The following is a 19,760-nucleotide window of genomic DNA, read 5'->3' on the forward strand; positions in this document are numbered from 1 at the left end:
GAGCGGAAGAACAGATATGGAGACAGTAGGGAAGATGGGCCCTGCTCATACGAGCTTACATCCTAAGGGAGGGTAAACAGAATCAGGTACATAAGGGAGCCAGTGCAGCAACGGGGAGAGAGAAAGGGGGCAGGGGAGAACCAGAAGAGGTGAGAGGTTAAGTGGATGGTTGGTAGGCCTTAAGGAACAGGTGAGTTTTAAGTGCCCGCTTGAAGGAGCACAGATTGGGTGAGAGACGAATGGAGCGAGGGAGGTCGTTCCAGTGAAGGGGGGCAGCACGGGAGAAGTCTTGGATTCTAGAGTGGGAAGAGGTGATCAGAGTGGAGGAGAGGCGCAATCATTGGCTGAGCGCAGGGAGCAGGCGGGAGTGTGAATGGAGAGGAGGTTAGAGATGTAAGGGGCAGTAGACTAAGAGAGAGCCTTGCAAGTGGTGGTGAGGAGTTTGAAAAGGATTCTGTAGGGGAAGGGGAGCCAGTGTAAGGAAAGACAGAGAGGGGAGGCAGAGGAGGAGCGGCGTGAGAGGAAGATGAGTTTAGCAGCCGCATTGAGTATAAAGCGGAGGGGGGCAAGGCGGGAGCAGGGGAGGCCAGTAAGGAGGAGGTTGCAGTAGTCGAGACGGGAGATGATGAGAGCATGGATGTCTAGTTATTTGCCCAGTCTGGATAAAGAATTAAATATGAAAGAACTACATCAATAGACTTTGATAAGCAAACCCAGATACATATTCTATACCAGTTATGATGCACACTGAAAAAAATCTCCTGTAACGAACAAAGAAAAAAGTCTAGTGAGTCACTGTACTTGGTGTGGTAACTAGTACAAGGAATACTTGTTCAGTGTCAGATAATGAGCAGACGATCATAAGCAGCATGAAATTGCAGGGGGTGATCTTATGTGAAACACATTTACTTATTCTGGACTTGGAAAAACATCTGGGGGGCATATAAACACAGACCAACTTGTTACATTGCAGAGGAAACAAATATCTGGGACATGACAGTCTCTCGGACACAATGAGCTAAATAAGAAATGGTTTTACACAGTGGAATAACTGAGAGCCACGGTGTAAAATGCTATACGTGTAATACACACATACGAAATAACATGAATTGAATATGATTCAGAACTGAATCACCACACAGGAAAAATAGCAGGAGTATTGTGTTTAACGGAAATTGCAATCAGGCTACATAATATGTCCTTTCACCTTATTTTTTTTAATAAATATTTGAATTTCAAAGCAAAGTTTCCATTTGTTTCATAAACCATTCTCTACTTTATTTAGATTATTCTCTTTGGCAGTGTTGGCTAACCTGTGACACTCCAGGTGTTGTGAAACTACAAGTCCCAGCATGCTTTGCCAATATATAGCAGCTTATTGCTGGAAGGGTATGCTGGGACTTGTAGTTTCACAAACACCTGGAGTGTCACAGGTTAGCCATCACTGCTCTATGGTACCAAGGTCTCATAACTATAGTAGTACACAATTAATAAGACAAATGGCTTATGATATATCCATATAAATGTTTTTTCTACTTTATTCAGGTTTATTACTATATTAAACAAAAAGTGTGGACAAGTGATATTCACATGTGGATAAAATCCTGCAAATAAGATCTGTATGTGTAGTGCTTTGTGTGATATGTGACATCACCTTGGAATTTTGTGGTACAGAGAGAAGTACTCAGCCTGTGATCATGTATATGACAGTGGCAAATCTAAGTGGTTTCTCATAATCTAACAATTTATTTTATAGAATATATAGAAAGAAGAACCCTTATACAGATTTTGGTGCAATAACAATAAGCTTAAAGAACGTGAACAGGTTTTGAACATTGTCACATTTCCTGTTTTCCAATTAACTCATCTGCATCTCTCAACACTTAAAATGGGCTTGCTCAACACAGGCAGAAAGTACACAGAGTCCGCGACTCCCTCATCATCAAAGACATGTCTGCAATTTAATACACTGACTGTCAAAAAAAGCTTTACATCTCCCTGCACCAACAAATGACAAAAAACATATGTAACATGTTCTTGGCAGGAAATAAAATAACTTGAAAATAATCAGATGCGCAATAGATGGAAGTTGAGGTTTACCTGAACTTGCTGCTTCTGCGTTTTCAGCATATTAGGGTCTATTGACAGTGGTCCAAGGACACTGGCCATGAGTTCTTTTTCGACCAGCCATTGCTTTAATTGGGCCTCTGCAGTCTGGAATTGTGTCAGGTCATTTGAAGACTCTTGCAGGATTTGTTGTCTTTTAGCCGTCATCTGGGTGATGTCTTTCCAAGCAGATTCTGCAGCAACACCAAAGCCACAAGAAATACAATAAAACAAGCGGAAAGCATTCATTGACAAAAAGTCAGACATCTAGATTTTATTTTATATATAAAAATAAATAAATATATATATAGTAAGAACTTTTATAAATCTGCGATAATCAGGACAGTGTTCTTTGGATGATTAATTTTTTTACTTGGCTGACAATAAATATGTTGTGAGTGCTGATAAGTTGGTGTTGTTTTAAATAAAGGAAGAGACTGCGGCTTCATAATGGTTCTAAAGAAATCCCTAGTCTGTGTAACGAAACGCGTCAAGCTTGAGATTTATAAAGGCTAAACCTTTTCCACTGCTGCCGCAAAATATTTATGTTAAAGCTGAATTTGATGTCTTTTTGTTTGATGCAATTGTGAAATCCTCATTTATCAGCACTTTGCAACTGTATGATCCTCCAATTCCACCAGAACAAATTGTGAAAGGTGTATGGTTGACTTTTATTGCTATTCATGATCCCAGCATATTTTGCAATTAAATTACTGAGTTTAAACTTTTTTTTAGACAAAATGTATTGATTTACAATCTTGGATTTAGCAGATATCCATATTTTGCAGGTGCTACTTACAAATTACTATTTGCGACAGCGCCACAAGGAACTGCATTATTTATTTCTATATAATCTTGATTTTGTTCCTTAAAGGATATTCCACCTTCTGGCAGTGGGATTGCACAACCTCTGTTCCTGTCAGACTAGTACACTGGCGGGGGTCCCACTCTTAGGGCACTGGAAGTTATTCCCTGCACTCATTTCCATTATAGGTTGCAGTAAGAGAGCTTCATGAGAGGAAGGATAAGACGCTATGACAGAAATAAAAGCCAGCTACCAAGTGGACTAATCATGTGACAATCCAGTCAGGAGCAGGGGCGGATCTAGAAAAATGCTGTACCCGAGGCGATTTAGGCCCCGCCCCTTTCTAACATCTTAGGCTGCCGACGGCTGCACACTATGTGTAGGTCCGTCCAGCCGTGACAGGCAGGGACAGTGTGCTGCCCGGCTGCTCTGATTGTGTTTTAAACACAGTCAGAGCAGCCGGGCAGCACACTGTCCCTGCCTGTCACGGCTGGACGGACCTGCACATACTGTGCAGCCGTCGGCAGCAAGTGTCTGCTAGGGGGGGCGATCGCCCCGATCGCCCCCCTTCCCCTGGATCCGCCACTGGTCAGGAGCCAGTTACAATTTCAGTCAGGCCACCACAAAGACACCAACAATTCTACTGCAGTGGCCTGTAATATAACTGAGCATGGGGTAAAGCTGCAGCCAGGGCCATCTTAACAACATTATGGGCCCCCGGGCAAAGCAGTGCACCAAGGCCCCTACATATATATATATATATATATATATATATATATATATATATATATATATATATATAGAGAGATACAGATATAGATATAGATATATAGAGATAGATAGATGTACTTGCTCAGTGTCCCTTGAAGGGTTTTTTTGCAGGTTTTTTTCTTTTGCAGGATTATTTATTCTAATTAAGAGCCCTGCCTATGGGGCCCCCTTGCCCGTGGGGCCCCGGGCACCTGCCATCGTGCCCAATGGAAAAGATGGCCCTGGCTGCAGCTCAGATATAGCAGGAACCCCAGGTGAGGGACTTCCATTGGTAACCTCTCACCCATAAAAAAGGTGAAAGATCTGCTTAAAAAGAATTTCATACTGTAGCTGAATATGTGTTTATAACAGGTGGAGTACAAAGCCATATCAGACAACAATTCTTGATGCACTCCACTTTGGAATACTTTATTTTAACCGCTCCCCTGAGTGCCTATAGCTATTCTGACTATGGCTGTAATCATCCTCTGCGTGATAATGAAGAATTTGGGTAAAACAGTGCTTGTTCCCACATTATTACTAAGAGTATGTCACACAAATCTACCCATATCTCTCAACATCTTTAGTTGACGGTGGTATTTGCTATTAGATATGATATCCGCTTATGTGCAGTGCAAACTGACCAGGCACTTACATACATAAACAATATATGGAAGCATTTGACAAGTTGGCATCAATCTATTCAGGATTTTAATTGTTACTATTTGTGCCATTTGCTAAAAACATCCAATGATCCAAATGTGTTGAATTTCCCAAAAAATGTAAAATAAAATAAAAAGTCACAGAAAAGTTGCAGAGCATACATAATTATGTATACATGCATACATACATACATACATACATACATACATACTAACAGCTGTGTGCCTATATCAGTGTTGGCTAACCTGTGACACTCCAGGGGGTATATTTACTAAACGGTGGGTTTGAAAAAGTGGAGATGTTGCCTATAGCAACCAATCAGATTCTAGCTGCCATTTATTTAGTGCATGCTACAAAATGAAAGCTAGATTCTGATTGGTTGCTATAGGCAACATCTCCACTTCTTCAAACCCGCAGTTTAGTAAATCTAGCCCCAGGTGTGAAACTACAAGTCCCAGCATACCCTTCCAGCAATAAGCTGCTATATATTGGCAAAGCATGCTGGGACTTGTAGTTTCACAACACCTGGAGTGTCACAGGATAGCCAACACTGGCCTATATGTACCAGACATTCTACTCTGTTTCCCTTTATTACAAATGCAGTTTATGATGGACGCACATAACATAAAAGTAAACATTATATGTACAAATTGTAAAGGAAACTTTCAGCTACATTTTATGGCAGCCTCTACGTTCCTAGTACTCACATGGTACATTGTGGCATACATAGAAAATTGTTATGGTCACAAAGTATTACTTGTTTAACCTTGAATTATATAATTACTCACTAGTGCATATCAAACAGTAAAACACTGAAAGGGCTGATTATGCACAACATTACTAATAGGTTTCATCTGCTCATATTACGTGGAACAGAACATGGGAGGTTTGAAAAATTCAACTCACATCGCTCTTGTGCAGTGAAATTATAGACAGCGAATGCCATTAGTAATGGCTGCCATCATTATCATGTTTTACAACCAACTTGCATACACTGCATTCATCTCAAGCAATTTATTTATCTATGCAACTGTATAAAACAATCCCATATTCACTACCACACAGTCCAGTAGATCAGACAAATACAGCATAGTGTAAATAAAACTATGGAACTAGGCCTAACAGTTTATACACATCTGTCATGTAGGAATTATCTTTTTCACATGTGCTAATATAATAATGTTTTATATAAACCTGATATTATAAATAGTTTTATGTTATTGAACACTCTGTAACACTGAGTATTACATTGCCTGATCTTTGGGTGACCTTATGTGGTCTGTTCCCCAAAACAACAATTAAGAGAAGAAAACCAGCACATGTCAAAGCAGTCCATGATTTGTCATGGAGCACGCACATCTGTATTGTTCCCATATTCTAATATGACTTATCATTATTGAAAAAACTATAGCTAATGTCGGGATAATCAGCACTTAGGGTTAGGGTTATTGAATTATTTAGTAAAGCCATCATGATCATGTACTATGACCTAAACTGTCAATGTGCATTTTAAGAAAGCACATTTAGAGGCATAATTCTACCAATGCAATAAAAATGTGATTCAAGTGAGCAGTGTATTAGCTAAACAATTGAAATGTTGTAATTAAGAAAGGGAGAGATACAATAGTGGTTGTAGGCTGGACTTTAACTAGAAATTTGTGACCTCTCAATTCACGTTCTAATCTGTGCCTGCAATTCCCTTCGGGATGGAGGCACTTCTTAAAGTAGACATGCAATTAATTTTTAAGCAAGAGGCCATATTCATAGATAGAGAAAAATCTGTATCACATGGATGTTTACTGCTTCAGAAGGACAGGAGTTGTACATGTACTACTAATATCTCCTGTGAATTAACACTCTAATTCCAGTTTCAAGGAAAAAGGCACATATACAGTCTAGAAGCACATCTTCAATGTATGACTATTATTGTCTGGTCTAAACATACCTATTTGATCCAATGTGTCATTCCACCTTTGAGATTCTGGAGCATCTGCATTACTGTCTATCAAACTTTTAAGCTTATCCCTCAATGTCTCCACTTTACCTTCATACTGTTTCACTTCTGTCGCAAATACCTAGAAAAGGTTAAATGAGAACAATATAAAAAGGAAAAAAAACTTTCGAAACATTTATCACATTCAAAAGTTTAGCATAAAGAAGTAACATTCGAATCAGAAGGATAAATAATATGTAACACAATAATGTACAAGCAGCAAAGGCAGCATTTTTTAACCACAGGATAAATGACAAGTGTGAGGGTGGCGCACAACCACGGTTTCTCCACGACTTTATCATAGCGTGCTGTAGATGTTCTGCATTGCTGCTATTTGCAACAGCTGCTTCACAGCTAATTTAGCCTGTATAGAAGTTAATCACGTGCAAAGACGGATCTCACTAATTAAGTTACACATTAGTTACATTAGTGAATAAAGTTGACCGGCTGCCAAAAAGAGATTTGTACAAAGCTTACCCACTGCTGAAGCATTAAGCCAGCCTTATCTGGTAGTATTTGCACTGTGCACATCAGACGGATGTATTACAATAATAACAGCTCTTATGATTCCGCCATGCGATATAACTAAAGCTGCCAACACATTCAGTGATCCAGTCATTTGGTTTCCAATTAGGCCACATATGTTGATGGGTAACTTAGGAAGATCTGTTCATATAATAGGTGGACCAGGAGAAAGAACCGCTAGAGATATCAAGGGACCTTTATGAGACTATTTTAGGGCAGTTGTCAGAATATTGTTCTCACTATTGTTACAACATTTACAGTGTGTCCCTTGGACTATTTGAACCTGTCTGCTGACAGCTCCCACAGGCTTCTTGTTATGACATTATAATAGCTGTAGTTCTTTTTTCCTCCACATGTGAAAAAGAGCAAAGATGTTGTTTTTGCTACAGCACTATAGGCAAGTTGGTGATTGCAGCAATTCATGCAGTATTTGCAACATTTTACCATTCAGTTTTCTTTTCCATTTTATATAATAACCAAATTATAGTTTTTAAAATAAGATCACTATTTTTGGTAATTTCATTATATAGTTTTATACAAACATATATTTATACCTGCCAAGAATTAAAATTGAAAATTGGGACAAATCGGCTCACAATATAACTAACCACACTTAAATTTGTGTAAGGCACAAGCCCCTTCAGAGTCTGCCAAAATAGGATGGTATGTTTATTTATTTAATTCTAGGTTTAAATATATATCATGTATATATATATATATATATATATATATATATATATATATATTATATAAATATATAAATAATTATACATATGCATATATATATATATATATATATATATATATAAATATTCAAAAGTTCTGATATAAACAAAGACGCTCAATGCAAAATTAAAAGTCACTTAAAATATGTCCATAAACACTTGCTATATTGTTATGTGTAGAATATACATTGGTGATATAACAATACTACACTATTCTTTGGTCTTTTCTTTTGTTTACATCTTCACATATGGTTGAATATGATGGAAGATAAATTGATATTGGTACACCAAGCATATTGTGATTGATGAGCCTTCATACATCTTATATCCGGTACGCATATATATCATCTACGAGTTTTTGTGGTTTGATTCTGAGAAACATACTACACTATCAGGCCGCCCCGTGTTCCTTCTGCTTACTTTTCCATATATATATATGTATATATATATATATATATATATATATATATATATATATATATTGTAGTGCATTGCCTGTATTGTTATTGTACTATTTTTTGCCTTTGTCCTGGTTTGCCATGTAATGTTATGCTGTATATTCTCTGGTCGGCACTGCAGACCCCTTGTGGCACTTTATAAATAAAATATAATTATAATTATTCAACCACCACTGTAAAGCTGCTGCCATTTATATTCTGAGCCACTGTCATAAACCACTTTGGCAGCCTACCACTTACACAACCGACGGCTTCATTAATGCCCCTTATTATGATTCCTGTTAACCAACAACTGCACACAAACTAATGCTGTTGTCAAGTTATAATATTTAACACTGGCCTTGATCAAAATCATTCCAATCCGATCAGTCTAAAACAGGTAGCGCAAAATGCATGTGTGTTTGTAAGTCGAGACAATCACTTCTAATTGAATCCACAGTACCTTATGTTGCTGTACTTGCTCTTGTACAGATTTACTATCAGCGGGGGCTTCCCATGCAGCAGCCGTCGTATGCATTTTCTCAAGCCAATGCACCAAAGAGTTAGTTTCTTCCTGGACTTGTTGCAATTGGGAAAGCTGAGCCTCCAACTTGCACACTTTTTCTTTTAGCAAATTACCCAAATGGTCATAGCCTTCATTCACATCCACCATACCCTTCTGTACAGTAGCCAGCTCTGGGAAGCATAAGACATACATGTATTTTTTTAATGAAAGTTGATTTTAGTACTCAAAAACATGGGTTATTTATCATGACTTATACTTATCAAAATGACACTTTTACTGATCTACTATTCTGGAACAATTCAACAGTGTACTGTGAATACTTGGTCATGAACTGGAACAGTGATGCATCTGGTTCCTAGTGAAAACATAAGCTTCAATCTCATGAATAATGAGTCAACCTACAAAATGACTGTCTCCACTTTGTGTAGCTGACAGCTACAATGTAAATTTGTTTTCATCATGTTAAGCATATTTGTTATATACTTAAGTGTATAAACACAGCTGAGAATGAATTGTAGTTTTCTCTTTTCTGCATTAGGCAGGGGTGGGCATCTGCCCCCAAGGCCAATACAATTTTGATCTGGCCTACCAGCAGCTAAGACATAAACACAGTCAGAATAGCCAGCAAGTGTCTTTAGCCTTTTTCCAAGCCACCAGCCACATCCATGTACTATGTGGCCTCACAGTTACTAGGTAAGTGGTCATACCCAGCAGAAAGCACCTTGTAGCTGAATGATGAATAGCGCCATCCTCCAGTCACAGTGTCAGAAGGTCCCCACACACTGATTGGTGAATGGCTGTTACTATCCACCAACCAGAGTGCAGGAAGTCGCTTACTTCAGCACACCTGGAAACAACATGGGACCGATCTCTGGTGGCAACCGCAATATATTTGGATTGCCACCAGAGATCTGGGGTTGGATTTTGTCATCAACAGAGATTTGGGAGGAGGGGGGTCTGCATTTATCAAGGCACCAGAGATCTGGGTTCTATATAGTCTGGGGACTGTATAGTAAAGCCAACAGAGATTTGGGATGTTCTGCATTATAAAGTCACCAGAGAGATTAGGTTGCTTGCACTATAACAATACCATAGATTTAGGGGGCTGCTTTGTAAAACCACTACAGATTTGGGTGTCTACCTTTTACAGTGACCACCAGAACAGGTTTGGCATTGAATAGTTGCACACGAGTATGCATTGTGTTTTGCATATCAGTACACAGGAAAGTAATATGCTCTCTGTATTGTATATCAGTCACTAGAAAGCTCTTTATACTGTACAAAGGTCTCTAGAATGCTTCATGTATTGTATATCAGACACTTGAATGCTCTCTGCATTGTACAAAAAGCTCAATGTATTGTATATTGGCAATTATGTATTGTATATTGGTAGCTAAAATGCTCTATGTATTGTATATATTTCACTACAATGATCTTTGTATTGTACATATATTACTAGAATGCTCTTTGAATTATAAAATTCACTAAAATGCTCAACATATGGGTCACTAGAATGCTCTCTGTATTGTATAGAGGTCACTAGAATAGTCTCTGAGTTAAATGGTAGTCAGATGGGGTCGGTCAATGTATTTGATTAAAGCTCTTTGACAAAACAATTTTTAATATTGCATTGGCTATATAAAACCACTCCTGCACGGTTTTCATCACACTCATTTTCCATTGCCGCGCACTGGTAGAAAAGCCTGGGTCACTTCCTTGTGTTTGCCCCCATGCAGAAAGATGCCAACCCTCCCCTGGCATTAGGAATCCTAGATTGAAGAGGGACACTGACTCCCCTATGTATCTGCTGTCTGTTTGCCCTCCCCTTAGTATGTAAACTCTTACAAGCAGGGCCCTCTTCACTCCTGTCTACACCATTTCTTCTGCTCCAGACCCACTATAATTACTATACCTGGAGCTCCAGGAGTCTTGGTAATACTCGTTTATTGTTCTGCTCTGTTTTACCCTGTATGGTCCACTGTCTTGTATTGTGTACAGCGCTGCGGAAATCTTGTGGCGCCTTATAAATAACCGGTAATAATAATAATAACCAATGTAAATATAATTAATAAAAAAGTTTGTATGTTCTCCCTGTGTTTGCGTGGGTTTCCTCCGGGTGCTCCGGTTTCCTCCTACACTCCAAAAACATACTAGTAGGTTAATTGGCTGCTATAAAAAACTGACCCTAGTCTGTGTGTGTGTTAGGGAATTTAGACTGTAAGCCCCAGTGGGGCAGGGACTGATGTGCATGAGTTCTCTGTACAGCGCTGCGGAATCAGTGGCGCTATATAAATAAATGATGATGATGATGATGATAAAAATGGTTGCTCACTGCAGTCTCATTTCATGGACTTAACCAGCAGATAATTGTTGAAATTCTGCATAATTTAAAGTAAATTTACCATATATTTTTAGCAATTCATCTCTATTATTGTTCATGGAACAAATGGAAATGCACTGGTTGAATTACTAAAACATTTGCAAGTCTAAGCCAGTTTTTTCTCTGATGATAATTTAGTTCTGCCAATTAATGAAAATGAGACAGCAGCTCCATCTAGTGTTAAGCCAAAAAGGGAAATAAAAAATATGTAAACTTGATAATAAGAATCATTTGCAAAACTGTAAAAACTTCAACTATATGTAATGATGAAGATGTCCCGGCCATCTATAACTTAACTGATCTTTCAATTTGGACTACTGCAAGAATATTCCCATTTGATTTTTAAAGGGGGAAACAGCAGATGTTTGTATTTGATTTAATTTTATATTTGTGTTTATACTTAATTACATTTTATATAGAACATGTGACACATTTATTAATAACACCGTGAAGACAATATTCTCTCTTGTGTATATGAAACTTCATTACAATATTAGATGTACAAATCGGGTAATGTGACTTCACCATCTACTACTAACACTTCCAAGCTAGATCTCTATGCTGTTAACGGGTGTAAGTATACACACTTTTTACGCTTGATGAACACCAGGCGCAAAAGCTACTGCTTTTTGAGAAAGCCGCAACTCAAGATATACACATGAATAAAAAAAATTATGCACGTCTTTTATTTATGTATACTCTGTGCCTGATTCATGTTCAGACATCCGTCCATTCACATAAAGTATCCTGCCTTAAATAGCTTTGGTCAAGCTGAGAAAAGTACCTTACGCCAATGAACGGAATTGCATGTTATTCATGTCTGAACGCAAATGACAGATATGACAGCCTACGACTCGAGAGGCGGAATGGGGGAGAGAAGGGGTGGACTATGGGAAGCCATGTATGGTAAGGACATGCCGAGGCCGTTCGGACACAGAAGCCGCCGATTAAGGTCCTGGGTTTCTCATATGTATGCTTGGTTTCAGCCATATAACTTGCTCCAGCTACAGGGCAGGTGAAAGTGCAAGTAAGGCAGACTATAAAAAACATTATATGTACAGTACACATTGAAAGCATCTTGAATTATCTATTAAATGTAAAAAAAAAAGTGAAAATCCATATTTATATAAATAATTATACTGTTAATAGTTGTTCATTTGTTTTATAATACAATATTTTTCGTGTGCGTTCTGATGGGACCCCATATTTCACATACACTTGTGTGTATACTGCACTCTGTTCTGTCTGTCTGCATATAGCAGAGAGCATTTACATCCTCATTCAAATCGAAACGCATCTTGAGATCCGCCTCAATCTGAATAGGTCGGAACTATGCTCAAGTTCCGTGTTCATTATTAAAGTGCAACTTGTGTGCCCTCTGAGTGCGTATGTGTCCACCTCTAAATGAGTCCCTTAATCTCTGGGATCTCAGAGGTGATGGAGAAATGGGCTATGCAATCCTCCTGCAAATGCATCCTCTACATCCCTTTCAGTTTTGAGTGATGAGACTTCTTATACCTCAGTGCAAAAGTAAGTGCACTTGTACACCAATCCACAGAAAGAAATGTTCTTGATCTGTCTAACTCCTCCTATCAGCCAAAGCAAACGGCTGACCCCACCATCTTGGCCCTCATATTCATTAGCTTACCCATAAAGCTCAGTTCACTTGCATATATCTAGGCATGTGATGTCACAAAAGATCTTTTGCCCTGCATTTTTCTACTTTTGCAATTCATAAATGATCTCAAATATTTACTAGACAGTGGTATAAAAGTATAAAATGAATTAAAAGTTTTTAGAACAATACATGGTATAATGAAATGCAGAAAATATAAGAGTGATTGGTGGAAACCACTGATGGCATAAAGATACATTTACCATTATTGAATAACTGCAATTTCTGGGTTTGTTAAATTAAGCAAGTTGTAGAATGTAGAATGTAGTCTGTTTCCATGCGGGGCTTAATTGCTTAGGATCAAGTCATGAAAATGAGTGCCAAAATAGCTCAAACATTAACATACCACCCAAACATATGTTCAGGATTCACTACTTCCACTTCAATTGCTACTGTAATAATATCTGAAAGTCCATTTGGTCTATGTAGGTGTAGATATGTAGTGGTGTTTGTATGTGTGTGATTGTGTCTGTTATTTGGTTTATTTCCTAACAAGCAAATGTGTATGAAAACACTGCAAACATTCAGGTGAATTATTATCTTAACATTTCTATTTTATCATCTCTTCTTTCCTCTAAGTTGCATACTGTAAGATTGTCCAGAGAAACAGCCGAAATTTCAACCATGCACCAAATATTTGTTTTTGGCTTCACTTACCTTTATTTGTTAAATTCTCCTTGACAGCTGGTGAAGCAGCACCATTGACTATGTTTCTCCCTATAAGCCAAGAACATATATTGTGAGAAATGTATGCTTTAAAACACACCACAACATCTAAACAGAGACGTGCCATATAATAATAATATGTGTAAACCAATGGAATAAATGGAAGAGAGATATAAAAAGAGAAAATATAATGTCTACTTTATGTGCCCAGCCTACACAATAATTTTCATACAGCACATGCAAAGTGTCCCTAATGAAAAGTGAATGCTGTATATATCTGCTGTGTATAAGTACAAACACATCTTAAAGACACTCTAGCCTCAACATATGCTCAATTCTGCCTAATACAGGGAAAGGCCTCTGCTACATGAGGTTATATGACATCTCGCAGTAAATGGTATGTGCAAACTTAGGTAGCTGGATCTGTTCCCTATTTGTCTGCTCTCTGTCATATTTACAAGACACAGTATCCTATACCCAATATCCTACCCACCCTCTGCCACCATATACTTCCACCAAATTATTCTATTATGAGAGGTCTTCCCATTGAAAACGGTTGATATGACCTAAAGAGGGCTGTGCACAGGAGATCCCCTCACATTTTGATGGACTTGGATTGTTTTTCAGTGCGACAGAATCTTAAAGTCATAGAGGCTTATTCAAGAAGACTTATTGCTATAATAAAAGCAAAAGGTGCTTCCACAATGTCTTAGTTTAAGGGTGTGCATCATTTATCTTGATTTTAGGCTTTGTATCACAAATACCTGCACATTTCAATAAGGGTGTGTAGACTTTTCACATCCTCAGCATATGGGGGAGGTCAGGGCCATCTCTGTGACAAATGTTGGAATAAAATGCTGTGCTCTCAAACTTCCCATTTAATTATCTCATGCAGCTAATTAGCCATGTAAATCCTGACACATAAAATACACATGCTGCATGGTTCCTCTGTAATTAGTTTACAGGCATGCTTACATAGAAGGTGCAGATATGTAACATGTATGTGAACTAGTTGCGGTGCAGCCATGCAGTATGTGTCACGGTTCAAATGGCAATCCTAACAATAAATAAGATTCTTTAGCTCCAATCCATGAAAGTGAAATAGAGACAACTGGAATACAATGTGGACTTATGAGAGAATTATACAATTGTGATGATAGAATTAAATAATAACATCACTCTGAACACCGCTGCTCCTGTAAACTATGCAGCAGGAGGATGTGGAATTATTGATTTCATTTCCCATAGACTGTGGCAGAGTTTGAGTGACAGATAACAGGAACTAATAAAAAAAAGAGAAACAGCAGGCTTTATACTTTCTAAATGACTAACAAATTAACTTGGCTTTTGATTGTCTTCTTGGATTAATTGGCGTATCGTTTGCACAAAATCTATTTTTGCATGCCACTTTTGCAACAAAGCAAAGAGATTTTTCAGTTTGTTTAAACTTGTGGCTATATCATAATTTGAATTCACAACAGATGACTTTAGAAAGAAGTGCTTCCTGATTTTTGTAGTATCCTATTTATTTGACACAACTGATTTTGTGACTACCAAATGCATTAGGTCTTATGTGTATTATGTGGCTAAGATTTAATTTTGTCAACACAAAATTGATCTTGTGTGTCAAATGAGTTCTTATTTATGTATAACATTTCATTCACACAACTGATTTTGTGGTCCAAATTTACATTTTATGCATCCAATTAACAAAATTATTTAGAGGTCACAAAATTAATTGTGTTGCCTGCCACAATATATTATGTTTATGTGAATAATTTTCTAGACAAAATAAACAAGTGACAAATGGAAATGAATCCTGTTTTTTAGGACTTGATTAAGTACTCCGGCTAAATACATAAACAGAATAGGGTGATAGTCTTCATTTTAGCGTGTAGATATGTCTGAATACCTGATTTGATGACTGATCTGGTTTTAGCAGGAGAGGTCACAGCAGTAATCAGGTTACAGAGTGCTGTCCCTTTGCTGTTTACTTTATGAACGTCTTGTCCTTTTTGGGTCCATTCTTCCTGTAAAATCTGAAAGTATAAATATATATGTTTTTAAATGTATATTTGCATTGCATTCTATCCACCACTATAAACCAGCCTCGGGTATAGAGTAACTTACCTTAGTTTCTTTTAAATGTTTAGACAGATCTTCCAAACACATTGTGAGTGTTGTAGGAATTCTATCATTCACTACAGTGAACCAGTGTTTTAAAGATTTAACTAAAGACTGGAAAGAATCCATTTGATTTTGGCAGGATGATACATCTTCTTCCCTGAAAATATGATTACAAGAAAACATTAATGAAATAAAAACATGTCAGAATTATTGTCTCAAGTATTAGGAGTATAACAATTGCAAACGGCAGCTTGGTTAATCATTCTCAACATAATGTTAGTAATGTACAATGCAGTTTGGTGTTTTGTGATGTCACACATCTACCTTTGCTTTGTTAAAAGTGAAAGTCTACAGAAGCACATGGAATTGATCTTTATGATGGGAAGATCAGAGCATATTGGCACATAGCAAAATAAGGACATTGCAAAACAATATGTACACATTATAAATAAACTAATACAGGGTCAAATGATGAGATAGAATTAAGGGGAAATTCCATAAGAAACAGCTGCCTGGTAAAATTGCACACTGTAAATGACCACTCCCTATGGGCTCATCAACATGTGTGTCGCTGTCTGCTCAATGCTACAATTGTTAAGCTTGTCACTGTAGATTGCTAGCAATGTAACTGTGGCACTAGCCATAGTGGCTGTGAGCTACAGAGATCCAGACCAGATTTAAACCTACAACTACCTCATGTACAGATGCGGTCTCGTATGAATTGGCCGTATGCATGAGGAGCCATTTCTAGACAAGGTATCTTTAGCTGAAAAGCTAAAACAGGGAGGCAAGGGGCTGGCGAAATTAGTAAAAATGTTAGTTAAGCTGGGAATTTATTATTAACATTATCAAAAATTAGATTAGTCTTTACTATATTAAACAGAGTTTGAAGAGGGTCAGTATAGAACGGTATGTCATACCAGCACTTCTTCAACTGCTCAATCTAAGACTGGGTACACACTACTGTGTTTTCAGCCCAGTATTTGGACAATCAGATGATAAACGACTGATTGGTCCGATATCACAGTAGCGTGTACCCTGGAGCGATGAACAATTATCATTCCAAAGCACATTAAATCATTGATCGAGATTTCCAAACTGACCTGAAAATCTCGTTCAACCATGGAACAATGTCCTTCCAATTCTGCGGTGTGTATGCACTCTGCAGAATTGGAACGACAATTTAGGATAAAGTAGGAAGCAGCATAACCTATCTCTCCACCGGAGGCCAGGCAGGAGCAGCTGCTGCAGTTCCTGGGCGAGAGATCAGAGTGTACCCCACAATGCAAAGCTGTCATGATGTCACGGGAGGCCTGGTCACACGTAGCAGCTCCACTTGGGGTATACGCCATACACCTGGGAGAGGCGTAAGTAGCCTGGCACTAGAACAGAGTTGGTATTGTGGCCAGGGCTATCCTAAGAATTAACCCTTGGTAAAGTGGACAGGTCAGTTGGTGCTGAAGTCTTAGGGCATTTGTCCGAGTCATAGACACGGGCTGTCTGGGACACTGCTACTCAACAGTCCAGGAGACTGTGTGCAAAGGAAAGGTGCTGCTGTCTGAAATCCTTCCTGTGACAAGGCACTGACACTATTATTGGCTATGTAATAGAAGCTCTGTATGTCGGACAGTAAAGCAGAGTTCTTCGGAAAGCCAATGGCACTGACAGCATAACCCAGGACAGCTATCACTTGCAGCCTATGTTTATTACAGATGAAGAGCACAGATCTGAAGGTAATCGTGCATAGTGTGTACACATGAATCGGCATGCTGATCAGGATTTTTTTTTCCCTGAGATATTTACATAGGCCTCAGTGCATTTTGGTTTCCAGAAAAATGTTTGCTGTTGTATAACTCAATCAGTAATAAAGACACATTGTAAATAGTTAATTCATCTGAAAATGATGTTCTCATTTTATTTAGAAACGCTCCCTCAGCGGAATGAACAAACCATGAGTTCTATTTCTTTGTTTAATACTCATCACTATTCTCAGCACCTATGTCAGGACACCGGCAGATATTTTAGTGATTGAACCAGATTTCTGCATACAGGATGCTATTCTTAGTCTCTGTTCTATGTGTGCATATTTCTGCGTGTTTGTCTGTTTGTCCCATGTGTCTGCTGTGTGTGTGTGTGTCTGTGTCCCTTGTATGTCCCATGTGTGTGCGTGTGTGCCCCATGGGAGAGGTGGGGACACAGAGCTGTAATTTTAGATGCTTTCTAACACTATTTTACTAAATAGTGTTAAAAACCATCTAAAGTTATGGCTTAGTTAAAATTATGGCTAAAATTTATTTAAACCTATCAAAATTCCTAAAGTTTTGTGGGCTAGGCGACCCCCAACCATTCTGTTACATTTACCATACTGTCACTTCTAACAATTTCCTCTTTGCCCACTGATATTGTAAATGTAATGTACACATACAGACTTTTCACTGATAAATGGCATAGTCTGCCGCTGCCAAACATTGCTTCACTCATTCACCCAATTCTGCATGTAGAGGCATCAGACACAGTCCACAACAGGTAAACAATCATGTCAGGTATCTACAAGGAATGCACTTTACAGGGCCCGCGGAACATGCTAAGCCGTAAGAGTGAGGCAGAAGGGCACCACGCTTACTGGGCCGACCAGCCAACCTGAAAAGAAAAATGTTTGCTTTTCGGAGCCAGTGACGTTCCCCCTTGTTCCGTTTCCCACACTAAATAGAGAAGGGCTTTGCAACACATGCACACTGAAGGGCAGGGGGCACCGGGAAGCCCACCACCGGCCCTGGCGCCAATATTCACCAAGTACATAATGATTGGCAATATGAGGATGTTTTGGAGGAACTGTTCCCTGATTTCTTTTGGGTCCTAATACTAAGTTCACCGGATACTGAAACAGTCAGTCTGAAACTGTCTACCACTGGAGTTTTTTAATTAATATAGTTGTTTAGGTTAAATGTCAATGTTATATTTATTCAGGGTATTATTACATGCTTTTACTTACTTAGCCTTAACAGTCTCTTCAAGATCTTGAAACCTTTTTAACATAGTGTTTACTTTTTCCAAAACCAGTGCCTTGTCTCCAGGGACTGCGTATACACATAATTCATCAACCAGCTTCTGTAAGTCTTCCAGACTCCTCCTGTGCTCCAGTAACTCATTGCTTGTTTCCTGTCACAGATTAAAGTAAAAAGTTATTTCTATATTTTCCATGAAAAGATTTATGAGATCCAATCATGTCTGATTATCTAAAATTATATTTATTTACTATAGAATGGATGTCACAATATCAAAAGAATTGTGAAACAAAACAGCTTATGATTCTGTTTTTCTTTCTCTTATTTAAAGAAATACAAAAACAAATGTATTTATTACAATTGTTATATACATTTTTTTTTTATCCACTTTCCACTAAATCTATTCCCACTTACCTGGTTTGTGGAAAGACCTTTTTGGTCTTGAAGGATTAAAGTAATTAGTTACTCTTTAAAAAAAAACAAAAAAACATGTATTTTGCAGTGATATAAATGATTTTATTTGGGAATTAGCCATGTGAATCATAAGGCCATCAAGTGGTTTTACACCAGTTGTGTACGAACTGACTTCCAATAAATAAACCTGAAATAGTGTTGGATGGAAACCTCACTTTAATACAATTATTTATGTCATTATACATTTACATTAATATTCCATATATGCACATGGCAATGAATCTATACCATATATACTATATTAATACATATATAAACGCCTGTAAATTAAATCTGTAGAAACAGTGACTTCAGATGTCATCATTTCAGTACTCATATAGAACTGAAAATGAAGATACAATAATCCACTGTATACAAGCACTCAGCCTATAGCTTCATGTATATATATATATATATATATATATATATATATATATATATATATGTATATATATGTATTGCTATCAGCTAAGCATTAAAGATATATTATCTAATATATATAAGCCTAGCGGCGTGTGTTAGTGTGTGTGTGTGACATTATTTGACAAAAAAATTATAATAGTGAAGTCAGTTAACTTCCATCATCACCCCTTTCCCCCCGTGGGAGGGGTAGTAAAGGCTAAATTTACCAGTTGAGGGCTCAAACTCTTGACCGTGTGGGTATTTATTTACCAGAGCCTGTGTTTGGTCATGGACAATTGTATGTTGCATTTTCATGAGTACGGATGATGTGAAAGTGCAGGTTATGAATACTGCCCTTCAAGGAAGACTGATTGAGCACAGCGATAAGGTGTTTAGCAGAAACGTTGTGTATCGAGAGGTTTTAGAACAGTAAGACGATGGAGATTAAGGATGTGGCGATGAAGATGAAGGATGGGGTGATGGAGAAGAATGATGAGGTGGTGACATGTGGACAAAACCACG

At 38.0% G+C, this 19,760-nt stretch overlaps 1 protein-coding gene across 25 annotated transcripts in view; it reads right to left on the reverse strand.

Moving 5' to 3' along the window:
• Positions 1–19,760, reverse strand: part of DST (dystonin) — a 474,923-nt gene that overhangs the window by 109,665 nt on the left and 345,498 nt on the right. For all 25 annotated transcript variants that reach the window (XM_075202543.1, XM_075202542.1, XM_075202533.1 and 22 more), the window contains 7 exons: positions 18,371–18,537; positions 15,382–15,535; positions 15,164–15,290; positions 13,243–13,302; positions 8,468–8,700; positions 6,270–6,399; positions 2,101–2,300 (listed from right to left, as the gene is read on the reverse strand). In XM_075202543.1, coding sequence (XP_075058644.1) covers positions 2,101–2,300; positions 6,270–6,399; positions 8,468–8,700; positions 13,243–13,302; positions 15,164–15,290; positions 15,382–15,535; positions 18,371–18,537 — 1,071 coding nt within the window. The remainder of the gene's footprint in view (positions 1–2,100; positions 2,301–6,269; positions 6,400–8,467; positions 8,701–13,242; positions 13,303–15,163; positions 15,291–15,381; positions 15,536–18,370; positions 18,538–19,760) is intronic.

The sequence above is a fragment of the Mixophyes fleayi genome, chromosome 3 (genome assembly GCF_038048845.1).
Source record: "Mixophyes fleayi isolate aMixFle1 chromosome 3, aMixFle1.hap1, whole genome shotgun sequence".
NCBI classification, from domain to species: Eukaryota; Metazoa; Chordata; class Amphibia; order Anura; family Limnodynastidae; genus Mixophyes; species Mixophyes fleayi.